General features: G+C 36.9%; 1 protein-coding gene across 4 annotated transcripts; it reads left to right on the top strand.

The window, feature by feature from the left end:
* The first annotated feature begins 1,359 nt into the window (after positions 1–1,359).
* Positions 1,360–23,991, top strand: ITM2A (integral membrane protein 2A). Of its 4 annotated transcripts, XM_066250085.1 has the most exons (8): positions 1,360–1,472; positions 10,327–10,398; positions 17,865–18,029; positions 21,445–21,576; positions 22,090–22,287; positions 22,523–22,633; positions 22,902–23,052; positions 23,216–23,991. In XM_066250085.1, exons 3-8 carry the CDS (start codon positions 17,916–17,918, stop codon positions 23,302–23,304), a joined length of 795 nt encoding a protein of 264 aa, XP_066106182.1. In that variant the 5' UTR covers positions 1,360–1,472; positions 10,327–10,398; positions 17,865–17,915; the 3' UTR covers positions 23,305–23,991. The 4 variants fall into 4 exon arrangements, with proteins under 4 accessions (XP_066106182.1, XP_066106181.1, XP_066106184.1 ...); XM_066250084.1 differs by lacking the exons at positions 1,360–1,472; positions 10,327–10,398 and adding an exon at positions 17,486–17,621; XM_066250086.1 differs by lacking the exons at positions 1,360–1,472; positions 10,327–10,398 and having other exon boundaries at positions 17,748–18,026.
* The last annotated feature ends 603 nt before the right edge of the window (positions 23,992–24,594 follow it).

Consider the following 24,594-nt stretch of genomic DNA (forward strand, 5'->3'; position numbering starts at 1 on the left):
AGTTTGAAAGAAAAGGGAGGCTCAAGACGTTCTTCCTTAAGATATGCTCAGAGAAAGAAAGAGGAAAAGAAGGAAAACTGGAATATCATTATGTTTTGAAGACAACTTTTTTTCCACCAGATACACGACTCTAATTTTTTAATGAATGTCAGTAAATAATCAGGATTTGCTTGATTGGGTGTAGGGGAAGAGTAAAAAGGTGTGTCTAATGGCAAATATACAGGATGGAGCAATAGTAAGATTATATTCGTGAGTATGCAAAACAGTTTATTATTTTATTATTTTCCATATGAACAACTGTAAATCTATGTTTAGCCCACCCTGTAGATAAAGAAAAATAGTCACTAACTTTCTAATAAAAGTACTATTTCCTAAATTAGTTGCAAACAAAGTAGGTTTATTTTTACATTTCACATGGAGGCTTCAGGTTAAAAGGAAAACAAGACAAAACTTAAAAAAGCAAGAAATCCCTTAGCTCCTTGTTTCTTCTATTAAACAATCTACAGTCTACCAGGAGGTTTCAGTCAATTCTCTGAAGTTTTTTTAAAGGCCAATTTAAACAGCTGGAAGTTAGTGAAAGAGCATAATGGCAGGCTTATTGGTAACCCTGTTCTGATCTGGTTCTTTAGTTCTTATATCCCTTGTATCCCAGAAATGGACCCCTTCCTCATTCCCTTATCTTTGTGAATACTGGTGTTTGTTTTTGTTTTTTTTTCATATTTGGGAGTATTGACTTATGACATGGAAAGTGCAACATATAAAGACTAAGAAGCCAAGCTCTGTTATTCAATATTCCAGTTGATGTTCACATTGAACAAACATAAATTGCACATGCAGCTAGTTTTCATGGACTATTCCCAAGTGTCTTTGATGCTGACTTCTTATTCTTATGTTTTCAGTCCTCTGATATTTTTCTTACATGTTTTGACTTCTACTGCCTACTTTTGAAATCTTCCTAAATCTACTGTCCTATTCCAGTAAGTTTATCCATCCAAGAGAAGATGCTGAAAATACTACAGGTATTTTTCTTTCCAATTAGTAGGAAAAAATATCACAAGAGTTATCTATCATTGCTCTCATAGTCTCATTACCAGTTAAAAACTTGTGGGTGGAGCGCAGAGCGCACTCCTAGCAGCTGCAGCTGATGTAATGCTGTGAAAATACTACAGCTCCCAGAAGCCTCCAGGGCATACCCAGGAAGGGAGCTCGCCTGGATTAAGGAAGTGACTTAGTGCCAACCACGCAGCTCCCTGATCTTTTCAGCCATTGGCCAAGAAGGACATGCTGTAACACCCTATAGGCTGAACCCATGCATATAAGCTAGCTTACTTCCTGAATAAAGTGGATCTGCATCACTGAACCTGGTCTCTGGAGTTGGGTCTTTGAGTCTCCATCATCCTCACCCCCGGCAGGACTTGTCCACAACTGGTGCCCAATGTGGGGCAGGGACCTAACCTGCATCCAAGGGATGGGTGAGTGACCCTCTGCAATGGGAAACCTTCTCCCCCACTCTCGAGCCCCATAGGCTCGAGCCCTGCATGCCCTATTGCAGAGTGGGCAAGTTAAAGTTTGTGAAAAGGATCTTTGTACATACTGGCAAATCCTCTCAGGTTTCAACCCTTGGCTCCGGGATGTGCCTCTTTGGAACCCCAATACTTGGGCCTGAGCTTTCCAGAGCATTCGTTCGGCCAAAGTACATGGGGGACAAACCTTCCCTCTCGGCCTCATTCCTGCCCTGCTAGCAATACATGCCTGCCTGACCAGTGCTCCTCCTGGGGATCCTTCGCCAGTGCCAAAAATATTGCAGGCTACCTCTCTTTCTGAGGAGCCGCTATCTCCCTATTCGCCCCCCTCCACTGAGGAGAAAAGCAGTTTAGCCTCCGATTTTGACAAAATAGTGGCTGAGCGTGCAGAAATGAAACCAACCAAATTGCTAACCATGCCATCAGCTCTACAGCCGGAAAAAGTGGAAGTCGCTACTTCTGCATTCCCTACTGGGGCTCAATGCCCCACCCCAGCCTCTCAGACGCCATTTTCTCCAACATGTGTTCCTGCAGCAGATCCATGAACCAGCCTATACGCCCCCATGTGTCTTTTTTCTTTCTCTCTGTCCGTCTTGTCTATTTTTCTGTATCTCTCACTCTCTCTCTCCCTGCCCCTCTCTCTGAAATGATGCTGGAAGGACCCAGCCATGGCACAGTGGCAGGGATCACACCCTCTTCTAACACAAGGTAGAGGTTATGCTTGTGTTTTTCAGCCTATTTGGATCTCAGGAACCCCCCAACCTGCTTGACAGTGTTTCTTAGGCACCCACTAAGTGGTTCAGTCTTCACCAGTTGAAAGTCAGAGCCCTGGCCTTCTCCACACCGACTATGCCTGAGGGATGGAGGTCTTCTGCACTCCAGAAGAAGATCTCGTGGCCGGCATGCACACCCCATCACCTGGGGGGATGTGGAGGCTTTGGCAGGGCGGGCCCAGAGAATTGCCGCTGATGGGCCCCCAGGCCCTGGTGCTTATGTGTGCTATAGTAACCGCTGACTCTCAGACACAGGTGGTGGCAGCCCGGGGCTTAAGCCTGGCAGCACGAGCTGGTGTTTTCAGTTCATCTTTAGAGGATGAGGAGAATTGGGCTGGAGTTGCGATTTATAGACTCTAGAAGGTAAATGGCAGCAGCTGTGGCGGGAGGATGAATGAAAGCCAGGCTTGCATTGCCAAGTAGCTGCTGGAATGGCAGGGAGTGCCTGCTAAGCTGCTGGTGGGTTCGCTGACATTTTGGGACATAGGGGTGAATGCCATCATGCTCTCTGGAGCAGAGATGGAAATGCTGACTGCCATGCCATGTGCTCCTCTTTGGGACAGTGTAAGACTTGCCAGGACAGCAGGGATGAGGGGGGTGGCTGATACCTCATGTGCATGGACTGATTTCCTGGACAATGACCAGAGTAGGCACTGGCTCCTTTGTTGGGTGGGCTTATGGATTTTGGACAATGTGAAATACCCTGATGGGGGTGGAGAACGGCTTAGCTGTAGGCCATCCCCTGCCCCAGGAAGCTTTTCCCATGGCTAGAAAGAAGGCCGAGGACATTTTGTGGTTTGGGCTAAGTGCTCAGAGACTGGTGAAATGTACCTTTGTAATTGTTGAAATTGTATAGTTTGTCATGTTGTTGTAATTTGTGTAATGTGCCTTGCAACCATATGCAGTACGCAGCCCATGGCAAGCCATCCGTTTCGTGTTTGGATGCTGGGACCTTTGGGGGAAAGGGGCATGCATGGACCTACGTCCATTTTTTACAATCAAAATAGAACTGTGTTTAATGGCACCTAGAAGTTCTCTTTAACACAATGGGAGGGAAATGACATCCTGATCCCTAGGAAGAATCCCCTGTTTAAGACCCCCATTCTATTTCCTAACTAGTCAAACATTACAGAAGCTTACCTCATTGTTTAATCCAGCTAATCTATTAGCATATAGTATAATAGGTATTATAGTTGTTTTAGTTCTACTAGGGTTCCGTTGCATAATGCATAGCATTCAGAAGCTACAACAGCAAGCTGTCATTCATCAAGTCCAACTGGCCTTAATTAAAAGAGAAGGGGGAGATGTGGGTGGAGTGCAGAGCACCTTCCTAGCAGCTGTGGCTGATGCAATGCTGTGAGAATACTCCAGCTCCAAGAACCCTCCTGGGCACACCCAGGAAGGGAGCTCACCCACTATAAGGAAGTGACTTAGTGCCAACCACACAGCTCCATGATCTTTTCAGCCATTGGCTATGAAGGACATGCTGTAACACACTATAGGCTGAATCCATGTATATAAGCTAGCTTACTTCCTGAATAAAGTGAATCTGTGTCACTGAACCTGGTACCTGGAGTTGGTTCTTTGCACCTCTGTCGTCCTCACCCCCGGCAAGACTTGTCCACAAAAACTAGCCTGTGCAATCAAGTCATAGAATTCATATTAAAAGGATAATATCTGCTGTCCTAAGAAATTCTTAAATCTAAACTCTCAATATTATCTGCCCTCCCCTAGGCAGGTTTCAGATATTTGCTTCCAAGTTTAAATTTACCAACTCGCACAAAGATCTTATTTTAATATGAATGCAGTTAAATCTCCACTCAAAAAGACTGTCTTAGATTTGACATCTCCCGAACTGGGTAGAAATGCTCTGATGCCATGTGGATGATCTGTTTTAGCAAAAACATTCTGATGCCATGTGGATGATCTGTTTTGGCAAAAGCATTCTGAGTCCCCACTGGATTCCTTGTCACTCAACCTGTTTTTTCACTTTATTCCTCTTAGACTAAAAGGTGGAGATTTTACATTAATTTATATAATTTGAGCCACTAATAAGAGCAAGTTTATCTTACTTGCATTATGAAATTAAACACAAATAGAAACTGTTACCAGTGCTACCTGTAGATTGTTGAAGAAGTGTCACTTTTAAAAATAAAGTTGATACCATCAAAATTTAAAATCACATAATGTATTTTGTAGTTTTAATTGTAGTTGTTAATAAAGCACTAGTTTTTCTTTTAAGAAAAAAATACAAATCAAACAAAAAGGTTAAAACTTCACATTGTTAAATGTCTTTTATAAAATAATTTAAGAAAACAATGTTTTAAAAATTGACTCCTGCAGAATCCAAAGTTGAGATTTTATTTGACTAAAATTGTTGAAAACTCAAATCTGAAAATTATTTGGACATTTTTTTAAGTCCAACAAAGCTATATTTCCTCAATCATGCATCCGAGCCTGTATTTTTTGTAGTTGTGTTTGTAGGCAAAAATGTGCTAAAGACCTATGAATTATAGAACCAAAACGTTTTAGGTACATTAAAACTGGTACTATTACAATGAGAGTAGTTTATGTACAAAAATGTAAGACCTAAAAGAAGAATTTCTGAGTAGTTTGTCTGCCTAGAAGAGTCCTACAATTGCAATAATTTACTGATAAGACTCCATATGATTTCGCTGATGATAATGTTTATACATTTTTTTTTCTGGAAAGAATGATAAGAGTGTTACTGGTTGCTTACTTTGTAATGGTTACCCTTCTTCATAGTCACAGGAAACCCAGTTTTGTCTACCCCACAAAACCTGGTTTTCCTTCAGACCACAATGAGTTTTGAACGGACTTAGCCAATAATGGGAATTCCTTTTATTTTCCTTGTCAATAATTGTTATACAAATGAGTATATGATGCAGTCTGGCCAAAGAGATATCAGGGAAAGTCTGCTGAGAAACCTCTAAGAAAGATTTCAATTTGTGTTTATAACCTTTACTCTAGACTGCCTAAAAGAATGAACAGAGATAAGGAGCACTGATTGTGTTCTTCTTTTAAGATGTGATTGGTTTTCTTCTTGATAAGTCCTGCAAGACTGAAGTTGTCTTCCTTTACTTACACCAAGGAACACTGTCTTGACTACTGATGTTACGTGTAAATATGCTGTAGGGAAAAGTAAAATGTTCTCATGCCCATATGTGAAATTTCTCTTAGAAAACTTTCTCATGGTCTGCTTTAGAAATTTTCATGGTATTGGTATTGGTTTACATAAAATCCCTTTGTGAGTTGAAAGTCTCAAATAGTAAGCACTAGAGGTCATATTTTCAGACTGTTACCATGATATGTGATACTGGTGGTAAAAGCAGGGGACATCTGTTGTACTCTAAGGTAGCATGGTGTAGTGTATAAGAAACTGAATTTGTAGTTAAAAGACGGATATTCCAGCCCAAGCTCTGACACATCCTGATTGTGTGACTGAACAATCCCTCAGAGCCTCAGTTTCCACACCAGTCAAAAGGAGGTGAAGTTGTGGCTCATTCTCAGCACTTTTATTCAGTGTAGTATTGGAAGTCTTAGCCAGAAAAATTAAGAAAAATACATGAATGAATGAATGAATAAATGAATGAATGAATAAATAAATGATATACAAATTATAAATAAATTAAAACTGTCACTACTTTCAGATCACATTATGTAATATATAGAAAACATTAAAGACTGCACAAAAACACTGTTAGAACTAAAAAATTATTTCAGTAAATTTGCAGATACACAATCAATACATGAAAACTGTTGCATCTCTATAGACCGATGATGAACTATCAGCAAGAGAAATGAAGAAAACAATCTCTTTTTACAAGGCATCAAAGACTAAAATATCTAAGAATAAATTTAAACAAAGAGGTGGGAGACTTTCACATTGAAAACTTTAAAATATTGATAAAATAAACAGAACAAGATACAGATATATGAAAAAATATTCCAATTCTGAGTTCATGTATTAGAAAAATAATATTATTAAAATAACTATTCTACCCAAAGCAATCTACAGATTTAGTGCAATCTGAATCAGAATTCTGATTCACAAAATTAGAAAAAAAAATCCTAAAATTTGTGTGGACCAACAAGACAACAAACAGCCAAAACAATTTTGAGAAAGAAGAACAAAGCTGGAAACATCACACTCCCTGATTTCAAACTATACTACAAAGATATAGTAATCAAAACAATATAGCATTGTCATTAATAGAGACACATAAGCCAATGGAACAGAATGGAAAAACCCTGGCCAGGTAGCTCAGTGGATAAAGTGTCATCCCACTCACTGAAGTAATCAATAAGTGTACAACTAAGTGGAACAATGAGTTGATTTCTCTCTCTTTCTCAAATAAATAAAAAATTAAAAAAGAAGAAAGCCCACAAATAAATCCACACATATATGTCAATTAATTTAAGACAGAGGAGCCAAAATTATACAAGGGGAAAAAGACAGTCTTTTCAATAAATGATGTGGGGAAGCTGTACAACCACATACAAAATAATGAAACTGGACCTTTATTTTATGCCATATACAAAAATTAATTCAAAATGTATTAAAGAGTTAAATGTAAGACCTGAAACCACAAAAAATCCTAGAAAAAAAGCACAGTTGGTAAGCTCCTTAATGTAGGTCTTGGTGATGGTTCTTTGGACTTCACCAAAAACAATGGTAAGAAAAGTAAAAACAAATGGGACTGCATTACACTACTAAGCTTCTGCAGAGCAATAGAAACCATTAACAAAATGAAAAGACAATCAACTAAACGGTACAAAATATTTGTTAATCATATAGCCAATAAAAGGTAATATGAAAAATAAAATTTCTCGATAACAAAGAAACAATATGTTTTTTCAAAGTGGCTAGAGAATCTGAATATACATTATTCCAAAGAAGACATACAGAAGTTTGATATTGCCTGATCTGTGGTGGTGCAGAGGATAAAACCGTGACTTGGAACACTGAGGTCACAGTTCGAAACCCAGCTTTGACCAGTCAAGGTGCATACAGGAAGCAACTACTATGAGTTAATGCTTCCTGCTTCTCCTCTCTTTCCTCCCTCTTCTCTCTAAAAATCAGTAAATAAAAAATTTAAAAGGCCAATATTTACATGTAAAGACAATCAACATCACTCATCATCAGGAAATGCAAACTAAAGCCAAAATTAGATATAATATCACACCTGTTAGAATAATAATTATCAAAAAGGCAACAAATAACAAATGTTGGAGATGATAGAAAGGAAAGGAATCTTTGTTTGGTATTGATGGGAGTGTAAATTAATGTAGCCACTTTGGAAAAACAGTATGGAAGTTCCTCAAAAAATTAAAAATAGAATTATCATATGATCCAGCAATTCTACTTCTCAGTGATTAACCCTCCTTCATGTAGAAAATAAATTAAAGAAAACAAAAACACTAAGTTGAAAAAATATATGCACTTCCATGTTTATTGCAACATTACTTTTACAATAGCCAAAATATAGAAACAGCTTAAGTGTCCATCAACAGGTGAATGAAGAAAATATAATATATAAATATATAAATAAATTAGGATATTTATATATCTATATCTATAATCTATATCTACATTTATATAATGGAATGATACTCAGTGATAAAAAAATACATTGCCACTTGAGAAAATACTGATGGAACTTGAGAGCATTATTCTAAGTGGTATAAGTTAAACAGAGAAAGACAAATATTGTATGATTTTACTTACATGTGGAATGTGAAACACACACACACACTCATACACAAAAACGTCATAGATGTGAAAAACACATTGGTGATTTTCATAGGTGAAGGATGGGAGGTAGCAGAAATACATATACGTAAATGAGGTAACAAGGTACAAATTTCCGGTTTTAAAATAAATAAATAAATCATGGGGATGTAACGTACAGCATGGTGACTATATTAATAATACTATATTGTATATTTGAAAGTCAATGAGTAGATCTTAAAAATTCTTACCACAAGAAATAAATCTTTAACTATGTATGGTGACAAGTAATAACTAGATTTATTGTGGTGATCATTTTGTAATATATACAAATATTGAATCATTATGTTTATACCTGAAACTAACATAATGTTGCATGTCAATTTTACTTTCATGGATAAAAACTTTAAAAATAAGCAATGAGGTAGGTGTTAGAGATGAACATTTATTTCCCAATGCTAATGTTTTCATGTAGAGGTAGAATTGCCTAGAAAAGAATTTCCTGCATTTTGCCCTCATCCATCTTTATTTTCTCCCTACCACAACACCAGGAAGTTTCCCCTCTACTGGTGAATCTAGGAGCAGTGTACTTCTTCTGTCTGGAATCTCAGAGCCACAGGTTGAGTGTATTCTGTCTGATCTGGGGCAGTTTTGCCTTATGGAGTAGACCTACCAGGGTTTCAATTCAACTCAGGAGGAAGAATATAAAAGAAAATCCATTTGGCTCACCAAAATGACTCACATTCTCAAAAGCTTATTGGTTGTAAAAAAAAAATGTTTGAAAGTTGGTAAGTTCTGCTGTGATGTATATAACATTTTGTAGGCTCAAGTGAAGTGAAAAATGTAAAACTGATGTCATTCGATAGTGATGACATTTATTACTTTTCTATTGCTAAAGACTTCAAACATCTTCAGAAGAATAGAATTCATATATTTCTGTATTTTCGAAATAACACAAAGTTGGGCAGATCAAAAGGTTACTGAAAAATTTTTAAGTGGTAGAGTGGAGGCATGAGATTGTAAAGGCAATATAAAGCCCCCTTAATTTTAATTTTCCACTTACTTGCTTCCTCTTTCTTCCTAAAGAGAAGCAGGTGTCAACAACCAACAACTAACACAATCAATGAGTTTGATTGAATATTGGCTAGGTATTTGCTCAGACTCATGCTAGACCAGGGGTTGGGAACCTTTTTGGCTGAGAGAGCCATGAACACCACATATTTTAAAATGTAATTCCATGAGAGCCATACAACGACCAGTGTACCTTACGCATTATCCAATAAAAATTTGGTGTTGTCCCAGAGGACAGCTGTGATTGGCTTCAGCCACCCACAACCATGAACATGAGCAGTAGGAAATGAATGGATTGTAATACATGAGAATGTTTTATATTTTAATGTTATTATTTTTTTATTAAAAATTTGTCTGCGAGCCAGATGCAGCCATCAAAAGAGCCATATCTCGCTCACGAGCCATAGGTTCCCGACCCCTGTGCTAGACACTGTGTAGATATAAAGCATGAGGCTCTGGCCCTGTTCTGTAGAAATACTGTCTAATATAGTTATGGAGATGAAATACAGTCACATACATGCAGTGTCATGAGATAACAGAAGAAAGAGTACATGAAGTTCGTGTTGGTGGAGGTAAAAAAATGGGAGAACTGTGTTCCAAGGGAGGGCCATGGAGGAAGTGACACTTAATGGGTGAACAGATTTTTTGCTCTGTACTTATCTTTAAGAAGATGGTTGTACTTAAGACTTCCTCAGGATTTGCATGGTTCCAAGACAAGGTGCACTATAAGTCATACACTATCTCATCAAATTTAAAAATGACATTCCAACTAATGAAATCACATGAGTATCAACTGGAGCCATCTCGAAGGAGAAAAGTCTATGTGGAAATCCTAAGGAGTGGAGGGATGGAGGCAGAGCTGGTCCCATCTGCTTTACTTAATGAGGTTTACATTTTGCTTATGTAAACCTTTTGCTTGCTTATGAACTTCAGTTTTAGTTCAATTCAACAATTTTATTGAGCCTCCTCTTTGTACAAGCAAAAGACTAAACACTGGAAAAGATTCAAGTGTGAGTTAGGGCTCATAGATGTAAAAGATAGATATATGTGGAATTGACTATAAACAAGACGCTATTTATAATAGTATATCATACAAATTTACTTAATTATTTATAAGCATAAGTGAGTCCCAGAATCACTTTCCATTTCTGCAGAAGTACTGAGACTTGATTTGTCACTTAAAACTAGTTCTGCCTTTCTTTTCCAGGCAGGCAAGCCAGAAGTAAAAACAGCAGAGAAAACCCTTGCACACAGAAAACACGAAAATGAAGATGACAATGTAAGGACTAATGATTAAGAGCAATGTCAATATTGTTTTAGTTTACGGTCCAGTTTGTGATGAGAACTTTACTATCATATGCTATAAACTATCAACACACAAAATATAATAGATGTGCTTTGGAGAGTTTCATCATAACTTTTTTTGGATGCTTAAGATGAAGGTATGATTGAGAAACACTATTCTCAAGAGAATATGCTCATTAAAACATACACAGAGAAACAAATTATGTGCTTAGTTGATTTGTTGGGAGACTTTTTTAACTTCTTTGAATTTCTTATACAAATAATTATAGTTACCTTTACTTTGAATTGCTGGGGAAAGACTTTTGGCTATATTTGGGATGCAGATTTGGAATTCAATGTTTTTTTGTTTGTTTGTTTTTTCTGGCAGAGTTGTATTTGGAATAAATTGCTGTGCAGATGGCACAATCTGTCTATAGTCTCAGTACATTTATCATAGTACATATTGAATATTATTGTTAATAAACCCTCACTTCCTCTTCCAAATTTATTCATGTTCAAAATTGTATAAAATATTGTACTTGACTCCTGAGTAAACTGACCTCCTGTGTCACCTTTAAATATACATGTATTTTTTTCTGTGCATTTCTCATGGTTGATCAATAACAAATCTTGGCATAAATTGAGAACTGATTCTCAAGTTATTCATAAATAAACTACCAAGTAATATATCAATCAATGTCAGTGAACTAAAAGTTTTGACCAAAAAGGTTGCTGAAAGGGAGACTAAATAAGAGTACATCAGGATAGTATACCTTGTAGCTGCCTTGCAAGGTTGACAGAAATGGGAAATAAAACATTTCATAGCCCAGATAAATAGAAGTTCTTCTCACAGCTTAAAGGTCAAGGAGTAACATCATACTGGGAAGAAGGAAAAGACTATACATATTTATAATGAATGTTGGCATTTGTTTAAGCAGCCATTTCTATTATAAATGCCACTATTCTTATCTTCCCCATTTGGTAGAATCTTTTATGTTGTAAATCCCAATGTCAATATTAGGGACAAAGTAACTTGTTTTATTTAATTGCAGCACAAACAAAACATAGAAGTGACCACATCTTTCCCAGACTGTGTAGACAATTTGCATAGGATTTTTTTTTTTTTAAAAAAATATTTATTTATTTTTTTTATTTATTCATTTTAGAGAGGAGAGGGAGAGACAGAGAGAGAGAGAGAGAGAGAGAGAGAGGAGAGACAGAGAGAGAGAAGGGGGGGAGGAGCTGGAAGCATCAACTCCCATATGTGCCTTGACCAGGCAAGCAGTTTTGAACCGGCGACCTCAGCATTTCCAGGTCGATGCTTTATCCACTGCGCCACCACTGGTCAGGCCAGGATTTTTCTTAATATGGTGGAGGGAATTACAAAATTTACTTGCTAAAACAAAAATACTAAAATTCTCAGAAGATAATTCTCCTAACTTGCAAGTCAGGAATATAATTGATGTGTTGATGCAAAATGGTACAGAAACTCACAGACTACAGTGTTCTTTTGTATAAGAATTCCCTTTTGCTCTATAATAGAAACATGACAAACACACTAAAATATAAGCAGCATGTTTGATGAATTTGAATTTAGGTTAGAAAATTGTCAACCAAGATTTTACAATCATGATCTGACTTAATTTGTTGGAACTGACTGTGTCATTTACCTGACAACAATGTAGCTTAGAGAATTTTTTACTGTGTATGCTTCTTTTAGCCTTAATATTTAAAATACGCCATCATGCTTTGAAAAAAGTTAAAGGCTTTGAAATATGATTACATTAGAGTTAACCTAAAAATAGTGAAATAAAAATCAAAAACAAAATTGCATTTGGAAAGCAATCAAGTTTATTCACGTCATAAAACAATTTGGAATTGTGTGTTCTTTAGTTCTTTATTTTTTTTTTGACAGAGTCAGAGAAAAGGACAGACAGAGACGAGACAGACAGACTGGAAGAGAGAGAGATGAGAAGCATCAATTCTTTTTTGAGGCACCTTTGTTGTTCATTGATTGCTTTCTCACATGTGCCTTGACTGAGGGGGAGCAGAGCCAGGGACCTTTGGCTCAAACCATTGACCATGGGGTCATATCTATAATCCCACGCTCAAGCAGCAACCCTGTGCTCAAACTGATGAGCCCATGCTAAAGCCAGCGACCTCGGGGCTGTGAACCTGGGTCCTCCACATCTCAGTTCGATGCTTTATCCACTGCACTACCACCTGGTCAGGCGAATTGTGTGTTCTTTACATCTAAACTAAGAGCATAATATGTTGAGCTCCCAATAAAACTAATTATTAGAGTAAAAATATCTGACTTAATAATCATTAATTAAAATACAAATGTTTATGCTTTCATTGAATAAGAATACAACTATAAAATTAGAAAGTCATCTTATTATTTAATCAGTAATATATTATAAAACAACTGAACCACTTGGACATTCTTCAAAGCAATCCTGAAGCATGACTTGAATTTGTCCCTTGGATTACTCAAGACTGAGACTTTCTGTAAAGTTTGATCAGATAAAAAATGTTCAGGTATTGATTCATAACTTTATTTTAAAAATTCCCCAGTTATTCTGCAACAGGATAAGAATTTTTACAGTTTTAAACAGGTGCTTTGAAAGTGCAAATAATTTCACTAGATTTTTTAGTTACCCTTAATGAAAAAAAAAGGTGACTTCTAGAAATTAGGGTAGGGCAACTTTAATCTTCATCTTGAAGCTAAGACCACGTCACTGTGGAGAGAGATTGAAATCTATTCTTATATTTAAGAAAATGTTGCATTCTTAAATAGAGTCAAGAAATAAGAATCTGTTCCAGAAAGTGAGTTGCTCTTTATTACACTGTGTGAAGCTCTAGCTCTTCTCCCAGTAATGGGCCTCCTATACAAAGAAATAGTGGCTGTAGAAAATGGCCTGACCCTTTAAAGATTAAAACCAAGCTCTTGGAATTATACCAGAAACAGATGGCTGGCCAGTTCTCCCTGTCTGCTTCTCTGATGCTAAAAGCAACTGCACAACTCAGGGGAAATATGCTTTAAGATGAATAGTCTATAGCTAGCAAAGTTTTACTCGGGTGTCAAATGATTTTAGTCCTAAAGAAAAAGCTAGTCAGGAATCTGCAATATAGGCAGGGAATCATGCTTCATTTCCCTAGAGAATATATTGGTTATTTTTCTTGCTTTCAAACCAGCGGGGAGGCAGTGAGACAGACTCCAGCATGCACCCAACCAGGATCCATTTGTCATGCCCACCAGGAGAAGATGCTCTGCCCATCTGGGGCATTGCTCAGTTGTAGCTGGAGCCATTCTAGCACCTGAGGGGGAGGCCTTGGAGCTGTCCTCAGTGACTGGGCCAACTTTGCTTCAATGGAGCCTTGGCTGCGGGAGGGGAAGAGAGAGACAGAGAGAAAGGAGAGGGGGAAGGATAGAGAAGCAGATGGGCACTTCTCTTGTGTGCCCTGACTGGGAATTGTACCAAGGACTTCCACACGCCAGGCCGACACTTGACTGCTGAGCCAGCCAGCCAGTGCTACTAGCTTCCTTCTTAATATTCCATTTTCTTTAATAGTAGCCAGACAATATAGTGTTTAAAAGTATAAACACTAGAATCAGACCACCTAGGATAAAATTTTATCTTGGGCAAGTTATCTAACCCCTTGGAAATTCAGTTTTTTCATCAATAAATTGAGGGATTTAATAATACCTTATAGTGTGTTAGTTAGATTGAATGACATAATCAGTTTAGTGGGCTGAACACAGAAGTATAGCTTATAACATGTTCAACAAAGGTATAGTATTGTTATCAAGGGCACCATCATTCCCCCAATCTTGAGTTCCCTTTTATTCCAAACAGAATTATTTATCTAAGTTTTTTTTCTCTGTATGATCTATTCCTGCACCAGACCTTATAAAGTGTGGCTCCAAAATACCTCTGGATGGTGTCTCTTTATTTTAACTATTGAAATCATGAATTTACTCTACCACTTCTCACCTAGAATAGGGAGTGCCTCCTAACTGATTTCCCAATTCAACTTGCTGTCATGATAATAATTTTAAATAGAATGCTGGATCTGAAATCATTGTAGATGAGCTAGGAATTTAAACATTCTTAGTATCATTGGTGGTGAGTGGAACTACTCTGCTGCTTTGTAAAATTACTACATCCTATTCCATAGCACAGGACCAGTGTTCCCTCTCCAAAAACTGGAAAAATTGTGACAAATATGTCATTGCCAAGGGAGCAGTGATAATATGCTATATAAGGGCAAAGTTTTCACCACAGCATTCTCATTGCTAATCACAGCACAAGACAGATCTTTAGTAAATATTTGATAAATATATAAATAATTTAATGAATGAATGTTATCATAGATACCACAAGTAGCCTTATTTTTGTGTTATTAAGTTTTTGGTCATTTCATATCATCCAAAGAGTATTTATATTGTTGCTTGGCATCCGATTGTATGCCATGTTCCATTTAGTCCAAGTTGTGATTATTTAGTCATCATCTGGCATGTGAGAACAGGGAAGTCATTTATAAACTTGAATGGTGAGCATTCAGACATGATTAACAATGTAAGCTGAAATCAGCATGGCAGCCAGATCCTGACAGTTTCCAAATACAAGAAAGTGAAAAGAATTGATTCTGAGAAAGAAAAAGTTGTTGCTGGGAAAAAGAGAGTACAAGAAAGAGCTTAGCCAATAGGAACATTAGTTTTAGTAGATAGAAATATGTTCACTACTAGTTTCAGCCCAATAAAAAAGTGGCAGATTATATTTTGAAATTCAAAAACCATTCAGGAGCTATATGCTCTTCCTGAAATGTACACTAACAATGGGTGTTGTTGCTACTTTATGATTCTAATACAGTATTGCTTATTTATATTGAGAGGGTACCAGCTGTAACTGCTAACTTTTGCCTTACATAAGTATTGGTGACTTTCCTAAAAGGGGACATGGCATAAGTAAACTAAAGATGGCCAAAGTTACAAAATCCAATAGAGAGTTAAATGTCAATTTATGAGACTATTCTCAGAAGTCTGACCCCAGATGTCTGTTCTGCAGCAGCTTTGGAAGCTAAAAGATAGTTAAAAGATTTTATAAAAATAGATCATTCTTATAACCTTGAAATATGAGTATGTTAGAGACTGTCCTAGCCTTTTCATACTTAAAATGTGTCTTCCTGCATTATCCTAAATCAGGGGTCAGGAACCTATGGCTCGTGAGCCAGATGTGGCTCTTTTGATGGCAGCATATGGCTTGCAGACAAATCTTTAATAAAAATAATAATAACGTTAAAAATATAAAACATTCTCATGTATTACAATCCACTCATTTCCTACCACTCATGTTCATGGTTGTGGGTGGCTGGAGCCAATCACAGCTGTCCTCTGGGACAACACCAAATTTTTATTGGATAATGTGTAACATACATGGGTCATTGTATGGCTCTCACGGAATTACATTTTAAAATATGTGGTGTTCATGGCTCTCTCAGCCAAAAACTTTCCCCACCCCTGTCTTAAATGGTCCTCACAGCAATGAGATGAAAATATCACACCACTCTGCTTAAGAAGAAACTAAGTCCCAAACAGATGAGATGGCAAGTTCAATGTCACATACCCAACAACTAATCATAGAGTCGCTTGGTTGTTACTAGAGTTTGGAACTATACATCTGTAAAATGGAAATAATCCCTGCCCCTTTTGCCTGGCCATCTTTCAGGGAAGATAAGATAATACATTACTATACCAACTAGCACTTTGCAATTGGTAGGTAACTGCATGGAAGAAACAATTTGTTCAGCCATCTGTATGATGTGGATCACAGGGTCAGACTATCATAGACTCTAAGCTGATATGTCATAAAGGTGATGGAAAACAGAAGGTACCTATAAGGAGAAACATCTTAGGATTTTGAGGTTTCCTGAGCTTACACTAAAGTTTGCCTGATATATGTTAAATTATGGTGGCCTGACTTGAACACATTATAAGTGAAAGAACACACATGTGAATATTTCTATGCAAACTCAAACATCTGGCCCTGTGTACAGCATAGGCTGCCCACTGTTTTCTCCCTCTACCTTCCCATCTGTGGTCTGAGAAAACAGAGGCTGTCTTCACAAAGCTCAAACAGTGGAAACAGGTTGTGGGCTTCAGAGTAATTCAGTGGGAAAAACTCCAACCTGGAATTCCTTGAATAAATGGGTGGTGACTCTTATATTTAAGTCTTTTTAATAAGCGTGTGAATAGATAGGGAATTTTCAGCACAATCTGGATTTTTTTTTTTAAGTATTAAACTGCTTTCACACAACAAACCACTCTAGTGGCTTTGGCAGCAAGACTATTTATAAATTCTTTATCACTACCAGCCCCAGTCATCAAACTTCTAAGCATGAATTTCACATAGTGAGATTCTCTATCAATGTCACCAATCAGGGAGAACTGATTGTGAAGAAAAAAGATGATTACACTGGCTGAAAGTGTAAATGTTCCACTAATAATTTATAACTCAACCCCTTTGAGATTATTGTTGTTTCCCACCAGAGCTGGGTTAACATATAGATAAATTCTGTATCCTTTAATCACACTTCCACATCCCTAAACACATAGGTGTATTCATACCCCCCCCTTTTTCCTGCAGATTTCACAGCTGGTGGTTGAAGAGAAACAAACTCTGGGCTGAATTGTTACTCTGGGATCCTTGACCTGAGAGTGTGAAAAAACATTGATTATTTTAGGGATTCACTATGAACTTTGTCTTACTTTGTGTTTCATCATGTTTTGCCTGCAAAATGTGAAGTGGAAGAGGGAGGAGTCCAATAATTCTGATTTAACATTGATCTAGTTTGGGAAATTAAAATTACAAAACAAATGCCAAAAAAGAAAAAAATATTGAGGGAAGGAACCAAGTAACTATAAACAGACTTCCAGTGTTCTTTAAAGAGAAGGTATTATTATAAAGCAACAGAAAAGTCATGAAACTGTACTTTTGGGACCGGGGTGGGTGCAGAGCTGAGGAAACTGGAGTTTCTGCCAAGTTCAAATTCCCGGCCTCACGGGGAGCCAGGCCCAGGTTTGGGAAAACAGAATCCAGGTCAGGGGCTCCTGCGGCCTGAACAGAGGCAGAAAGACACGACAGGCAGGGTTCCTTCCTGTGTTGTTCTTATCTGAGGGCGCAGATAGTGTATGGGAACACGCCTGGAGTGCAGGTGAGGCATGTTCAGCCCCCGAGGGCCATGAGGTCTCCTCTTCCATCACGGACCACCCCCGCTCCGATCCCAGCCTTGGGACCCCCTCCCTCTCCTCCCCAGGCCCCTCCTCGGGCCCGCCCACGGTCTTCCACCCAGTTTAGGACTACACCATAAGTATCCCCAGCCCCAGGCCTGCAGCAGCAGACGACATAGAGAATAGGTGCTGCTAGAGCTAGCGCGATCTTCTCTTCCAACCTGCAGCCCAGGACGTTGATTCGAGCCGCGCCTTACCGCGCAGCCCGAAGATTCACCATGGTGAAAATCGCCTTCAACACACCCACGGCGGTGCAAAAAGAGGAAGCACGGCAAGACGTGGAGGCCCTTGTAAGCCGGACCGTCCGAGCCCAGATCCTGACCGGCAAGGTAGTGGTCCCCAATCCACTCCTGACTGCCTGCGGCTGTCGGGAAGATGGGGAAGGGGTGGTTTGCAAGGAAGAAAAGGGGAAAGTGCAAGGACAAAAGGAAAGCTGCCCAGTATTCTTGAGAGGTCCCCTCTGTATTATTGTCCCTCGGGTTTGCCAAGTCTCCCCTGAACCATCTAGTCGCTCCACATTCTGCTTGCGGTGCTGCAGGTCTCTTAGCATCTCCGCACGTCGTGCCACGTTCTGTTGATTCCAGACCACGCCATGTATCTAAGGGTGATGCTGGAGGGAGTATGAGGAGAATCCTTGGGACCTCATGTTACATTGTCTTGGGGAACATGTAAGCGAATGGGGATCAATAAGAGGCACACTGCCACTCCCCAGCTCCAGGGACCCACATAACCTCCTTAGGGGCGGAGCTGACACTCAGAGAGTTAAACTCTCTTTCTTTTTGACTTGTATGAAGTTTTGCGTTATCTAACTCTTTGTAGAATCAATGAGTGTTTGCAGGGTGGGCGGATAAGCAAAGCGCCGCTATGACTGGAAGGATATGGTTTGGGCAGTCTGTGTTTGTGTTTGCCTGTGCATATTTTCAGTTTCTCCCTGGTCATAAGTGGGGTTAAACTTTCGGTGAAGGAGTTGTCAAAATTTAGGTTGGTTTTAGTTAGAATTTGGGATTTTTACTGTTTCCTCTTACTGCCAGAGTCTTATATGTTTTCACAGTGGCATTTTCTAAAGAAAACACTCTTGTGTAAAAAGAAATTTTGAGCGTTTCTTTTTTCTTCTTTTACTACTTCCTTTTTAAGCGCTATACCCTCTAGCCTTGTTCCCCATTGAAAGATCTGTCCAACGTCCAACCTTGTAATTTAAGCTCCTAACGTTGCCAGGAAGTAAGAGAGTTTTCTCCCCCCCCCCAAAAAATGTTAGCCATTATTTAGTCAAATTTCCATTACCTTTAAAAATCTAACATGTTTTCACTGCTTATAAACTATTCTTCATTTTCTTCAGTAAAATCTCAGTGTTGAAAAGGGACAATCATATTTTCTTCTTGTTCTAGAAAATCTGTGCAGTGTTGGAGTTCGCAGATCTGCCCTAACTTATCTTGTTCTCTCCATAAAGTTTTCACTTTAGTGTTCAGAGTAGAGATTTGAAAAGTGCTTTGAGTGAATCCAGAACTCGTGCCATCAAACTTGATTATGCACACAATTTGAAATGCTAATGTACTTATATAGAATTTTTATCACATAAATTTTTAATATTTAACCTAGCAATAAAACTAGCTTTTGTGTATTATGCATTATTGTGGTTTTGATTAAATGACAGGTCAAATAGTCAAATATGTAATTGTCCTACTTACTGTGTAAGTGAAACATACTCAGATTTTTGGGAGGTCTAATTAGATGTCAGTAGTTAAATATAGCCACACAGTAATTCCTTTTTCACTATCAAAAACTTCATGACTTGTAGTCAGAGTCAGTTAATATGGAAGTAAATACTTCTGCCAGGTCTATGGTATGATGAGGAATAAACAAAAATGAATATTTGCACTATGATTATATTTCTTTGATAGGTGTTGGAGAAGCTTCCATAGGATTTTGACCTGGCTACTATAAGATATTGTTTTAATATTTGACAGAGTATACTGTGATGAATTGCTCAGCTTATTAGAGATTGAGCACAATAGAATAATGGGTCAACAGTTATGTACAATGATTTTAAAATACATTTCAGAGAGAAATTAGCTATGGTAAGTGGCAACCCTTACCACCCTGAAACCCAACAGATTTAAATGAAAAAAAAATCCTTTATTCCTACAATGGTGGGAAATTTTATGAAATTGAGAATATAATGCTTAGATCTTGCTTAATTAAAAATTCTATGACTTTTTCAAAGGAGAAATTAAATTGCACTGCAAATTGTTCTTTTCTTGTCTTAGTAACAACAACAGAAAGAATTTCTGTAAGAACTTCAAATTAAGTGATTCTGTTACAGATAAGTCATTTCATCTTTCTGGACCTCAGTTTAATAATCTGAAATTTAACTTCTAAGCTTCTTGCTCTAGATTACAGTGATTTACAATTCACTGTATATATATATATATATATATATATATATATATATATATATATATATATATATATATTTCTTTTTAGTGTTAATCTTAGTTTAGATTTTAATAAAAATAAATTAAAATTTATGAAAATTATTTAGACATGGAAAAACCTCCAAGGCCTATAGAGTATTAATAGAGGGTTTGACATTAAATAAAATGAACTAAGAAAATGTGAATACCAAATTTCTTTGAATTTTAAATAAAAATAATTTCTTTAACAAACCATTTACCAAATGATTGCCTCTCCTCAGAATCTAATCATTTATTTCCACCAGTAATCGAAGTTCAAGCCCCATAAATGTTATAGCAGTTATTATAGAATAGAGTTAATAGTTTCCAAAAACTAAAAAAAAAATATTTACATATCAGTATGTGTGATTTAGCTTTTATTGACAGAGACTAGATTTGTTGACTTCATTTATTCTGCTTTTGAGTGATAATGCTGCTTAGGGCATAATGTGACATATAAGAATGGGGTTGGAGAATGCTTTGGCCCATTACCCTGAGAAAAAATAGTGAATTAGTCAGTTACTTGTTTGTTTAGTTCTTGTTCCAAATCTTAAACAAATTATGAATTTAACAGAATTTTACAGTTATTATTATACAAACAGCTTTTGTGTCTCACTATGGTAAGTGCTATACATTAAAATCTAGTGTTTTGCCCAGAACTTGGAAAATATTTTTTGATTAATTCAATACACAGCTATAGAACATCGAGTGATGTTAAGAAGCCTACTTTCTTATTACTATTAGGAACATTATGAAATGTAGCTCATCTTTAATATGTAAATTTCTAAAATAGGGGAAAATGGCATACTGTATATGTGCCTTATAGAAATCTTGTAAAATGTAATTAAAACATTTTTTTCTGAAAATCAGTTAATAAATAGATCAAAGGTTATTAATTTACCATTAAGTTGGCAAAAAGGTTGATTTATGAAAATAAAGAAACATAATTATATGCCAGAAAATTAGTAATTATATCTCCGTACGAATCCCAAAGGTAGTGACTTCCATTTATTTGAAGAGGATAACATTGCACAGGCAGTTATTTTAGCCTATTCTGGCAGTATGAATTTTGAAACAACTCAATATTTATATTTGGGTTTGGAAATGCCAGGAGGAAGATAAATATAATTTAAGATTTTCACAATTATTAAACATCAAAAATTGTCTTGAAATGATTTTAGGCTAAGATGAAACCACTTAAAAGTACCTTGGGTTTCAAAAGAGATAAATTGTACACAATAGCAACTATGTGTCTAAAAGTGCAACATGGTTTTTGTTTTTGTTTTTTAATAAATAGGAGCTTCGTGTTTCTACCCAAGAAAAAGATGGCTCCTCTGGAAGATGCATGCTTACCCTCTTAGGCCTTTCATTCATCTTAGCAGGATTTATTGTTGGTGGAGCTTGCATTTACAAGTACTTCATGCCCAAGGTAATAATAATTACAATTATAATCATTTAGATTGTTAATTGCTATACATTTAGCAGCAACTTAAATTATTTTGTGTTCCTTACCAGAGAAATGAAGATTTAGGGAAAGTTTGCAAGTTACCTTTACCTTATTAAATCAACTAGTCTTCATAGTGATAACTGTAATCAACAGTTCTCACCTTTTGGGTGACGGAATAGAGGGTTTGAGCAAAAAGAGAAAACTCATGAGCACGGGCAGCAGTTTGATGATTGAGGGAGAGGTTGAAGAGGATATAGGGCGATAAATGGTGTTGGGCGGAGACTTCACTTGGGGTGGTGAACACACACTACAGTGTGTAGATGATGTTTTGTAGAACTGTGTACCAGTGTCAACCCAAAAATCCAATTAAAAGGGGAAAAAAACAGCCCTCACTTTGTCAAATAGTACAATGAATTGATACTAGCATAAAAAATGGTTCAAATGTCATAGTGGTGCATTATTAGAAGGTTTTAAATCTTCCTTTTTGTCTTCTAGAGTACCATCTACCGTGGAGAAATGTGCTTCTTTGATTCTGAGGACCCAGCAAATTCCCTTCAAGAAGGAGAGCCTTATTTCCTGCCTGTGACTGAGGAGGCTGACATTAGAGAGGATGACAACATTGCCATCATTGATGTTCCTGTCCCCAGTTTCTCTGATAGTGACCCTGCAGCAATTATTCATGACTTCGAAAAGGTGAGTTTCTCATTCTTTTTAGTTATTAGCAAATTTTCGATTTTGTCTTAGTTTACTTGGCAAATATTAAATCTGTTCATAAATGTACATACTTTTGCAATAAGATGTTTTTTTGTTCTTTTGTTATTAAAAATACAGTAGTTGAATTTGAGCAAATACAGCTGTTTATTTTAATGGCATTTGGAAAATCTACAGCATCGATAATGTATAGACACCCTTCCCCCTTTCTTACCAGGGCACGACTGCTTACTTGGACTTGCTGCTGGGGAACTGCTATCTAATGCCTCTCAATACCTCTATTGTTTTGCCTCCAAAAAATCTGGTGGAGCTCTTTGGCAAACTGGCAGTATGTATTTTGGATGTCAGATTTTCATATAAGCATTTCCAAATAATTTTGCTTTCTCATTTAAAAAAAATAATGATTTGAGCCAAAACATTCCATTTAATTGAAATAATTTTCAAATAAAAATATGCTGTTAATCTAAAAGGGCCCTTAAAACAGTTTATTTCAAAAAGTATATCTGCTATTAAGGATTTAAATAGCATTTTTAAGAATTTCTCACTTTAGTCTATTTTTATTTATTTTTTAAATGTTTTTATTTTTATTTTTTTAGAGTGGCAAATCCCTGCCTCACACTTACGTGGTTCGTGAAGACCTGGTAGCTGTGGAGGAGATCCGTGATGTTAGTAACCTTGGCATCTTTATTTACCAACTTTGCAATAACCGCAAGTCCTTCCGCCTTCGCAGAAGAGATCTCTTACTGGGTAAGTAATTTATTCCTTCTTTTACCCTGTGTTTTGGGACTTTGAAGGAGAGTGAGGGTGGAGTATGGGGTGGCGGGGCGGAGGAGTGGAGAACCACTCTAGATGTCACAAAATGAATTCCACAAAACTAAACAACCATTTTTTGCTGTGCCTTTTCTCATAGGTTTCAACAAACGTGCCATTGATAAATGCTGGAAGATTAGACATTTCCCCAATGAGTTTATTGTTGAGACCAAGATCTGTCAGGAATGAGAAGCAACAGAAAAAAAAAGTATTCTTAGTAATAAGAAGTCAAATATTTACAATATGACTTCAACATTAAATTGTATGGAATATCAAGATATTTACTCATGCATTTACTCTATTCTTTATACTAAAATTAAAGGAGGGGGGAACCCTACTAACCACTGCAGGCTCTTGTCCATTTTTAGTTTAATTGGCATTGCTTGTTTGAAACTGAAATGAAATAATTCTTATGTTTTTCTTATGAATTTATAGGGTTTAGATTTCTGAAAACAGCATGAATATGTCACCTAACATCCTGACAAATATATAAATTCCATCCTTTGTGTTCTTTTTTAAGTAAGCTCTTCTTTCAGTTATAGAATATGTTTGAAATATAAATATTTAAATTTGTTTTTGACCTTTTTTTTCTGTGAAGCATGTCAAAACTCTAACCATTGTTAAGGTATTTTTGTGTGTGTATGTGCCACTTTCTTGAATTTAGAAATTGCATCTTTGCATTTTTATTAGGTGCTCAATAATAGATATAACTTACATGTGAAAATTTTTTATAAAGAAGTCATTTTCACTAATGCAGTGATTCTTTTTCACTGATACCTGTATGTGAAATCCACAAAACTGTAGAAGTGCCAAATGCTGTAAGAAATTTAGGTTGTATGAATTCTACAACCCTATAATAAATTTTACCGCATTTAACTACTGTTTCTCACTTGAATTATATTTAGTGTGGACAATTAGCATTTCTTATTTAGCTTTTATCTACCTACAATAGATCTAAAATGAGCTTGTTTCTACCCTTACTTATGCCTCCATCATTTATACATTATAATATCATATATTTTACTCTTCTTATGAGGTTATATCAAGTATTCTTTTAAAAAAAACCCATAATTAACTTACATGTAAATTCAACTATTTGTAAGAGCCTTCAAGACCATAGCAATTTCAAACTTTTTTTTTTTTTTTAATGTTTTTTTTGGGTTTTTTTTTTTGTAAAGTTATATATCACACAGTTTAATTTTTTTTTAATTTTTATTTTATTTATTCATTTTAGAGAGGAGAGAGAGAAGGAGAGAGAGACAGAGAGAGAGAGACAGGGGGGAGGAGCTGGAAGCATCAACTCCCATATGTGCCTTGACCAGGCAAGCCCAGGGTCTCGAACCGGCGACCTCAGCATTTCCAGGTCAACGCTTTATCCACTGCGCCACCACAGGTCAGACTCAAACTTTTTTTTTAAGTGAGAGTAGGGGAGATAGAGACTCCTGCATGAGCCCTGACTGAGATCCACTGGCAACCCTT

Source organism: Saccopteryx bilineata, chromosome X (assembly GCF_036850765.1).
Source record: "Saccopteryx bilineata isolate mSacBil1 chromosome X, mSacBil1_pri_phased_curated, whole genome shotgun sequence".
In the NCBI taxonomy this organism is placed as follows: domain Eukaryota; kingdom Metazoa; phylum Chordata; class Mammalia; order Chiroptera; family Emballonuridae; genus Saccopteryx; species Saccopteryx bilineata.

What these genes read in the sequence shown, in the direction of transcription:
- ITM2A (XM_066250085.1), top strand. Translation starts at nt 17,916, where the DNA reads ATGGTGAAAATCGCCTTCAACACACCCACGGCGGTGCAAAAAGAGGAA. An exon ending in AGCTCTTTGGCAAACTGGCA is followed by an intron (nt 22,634 to 22,901) that starts GTATGTATTTTG and finishes TTATTTTTTTAG; the next exon opens with AGTGGCAAATCCCTGCCTCA. An exon ending in CAGAAGAGATCTCTTACTGG is followed by an intron (nt 23,053 to 23,215) that starts GTAAGTAATTTA and finishes CTTTTCTCATAG; the next exon opens with GTTTCAACAAACGTGCCATT.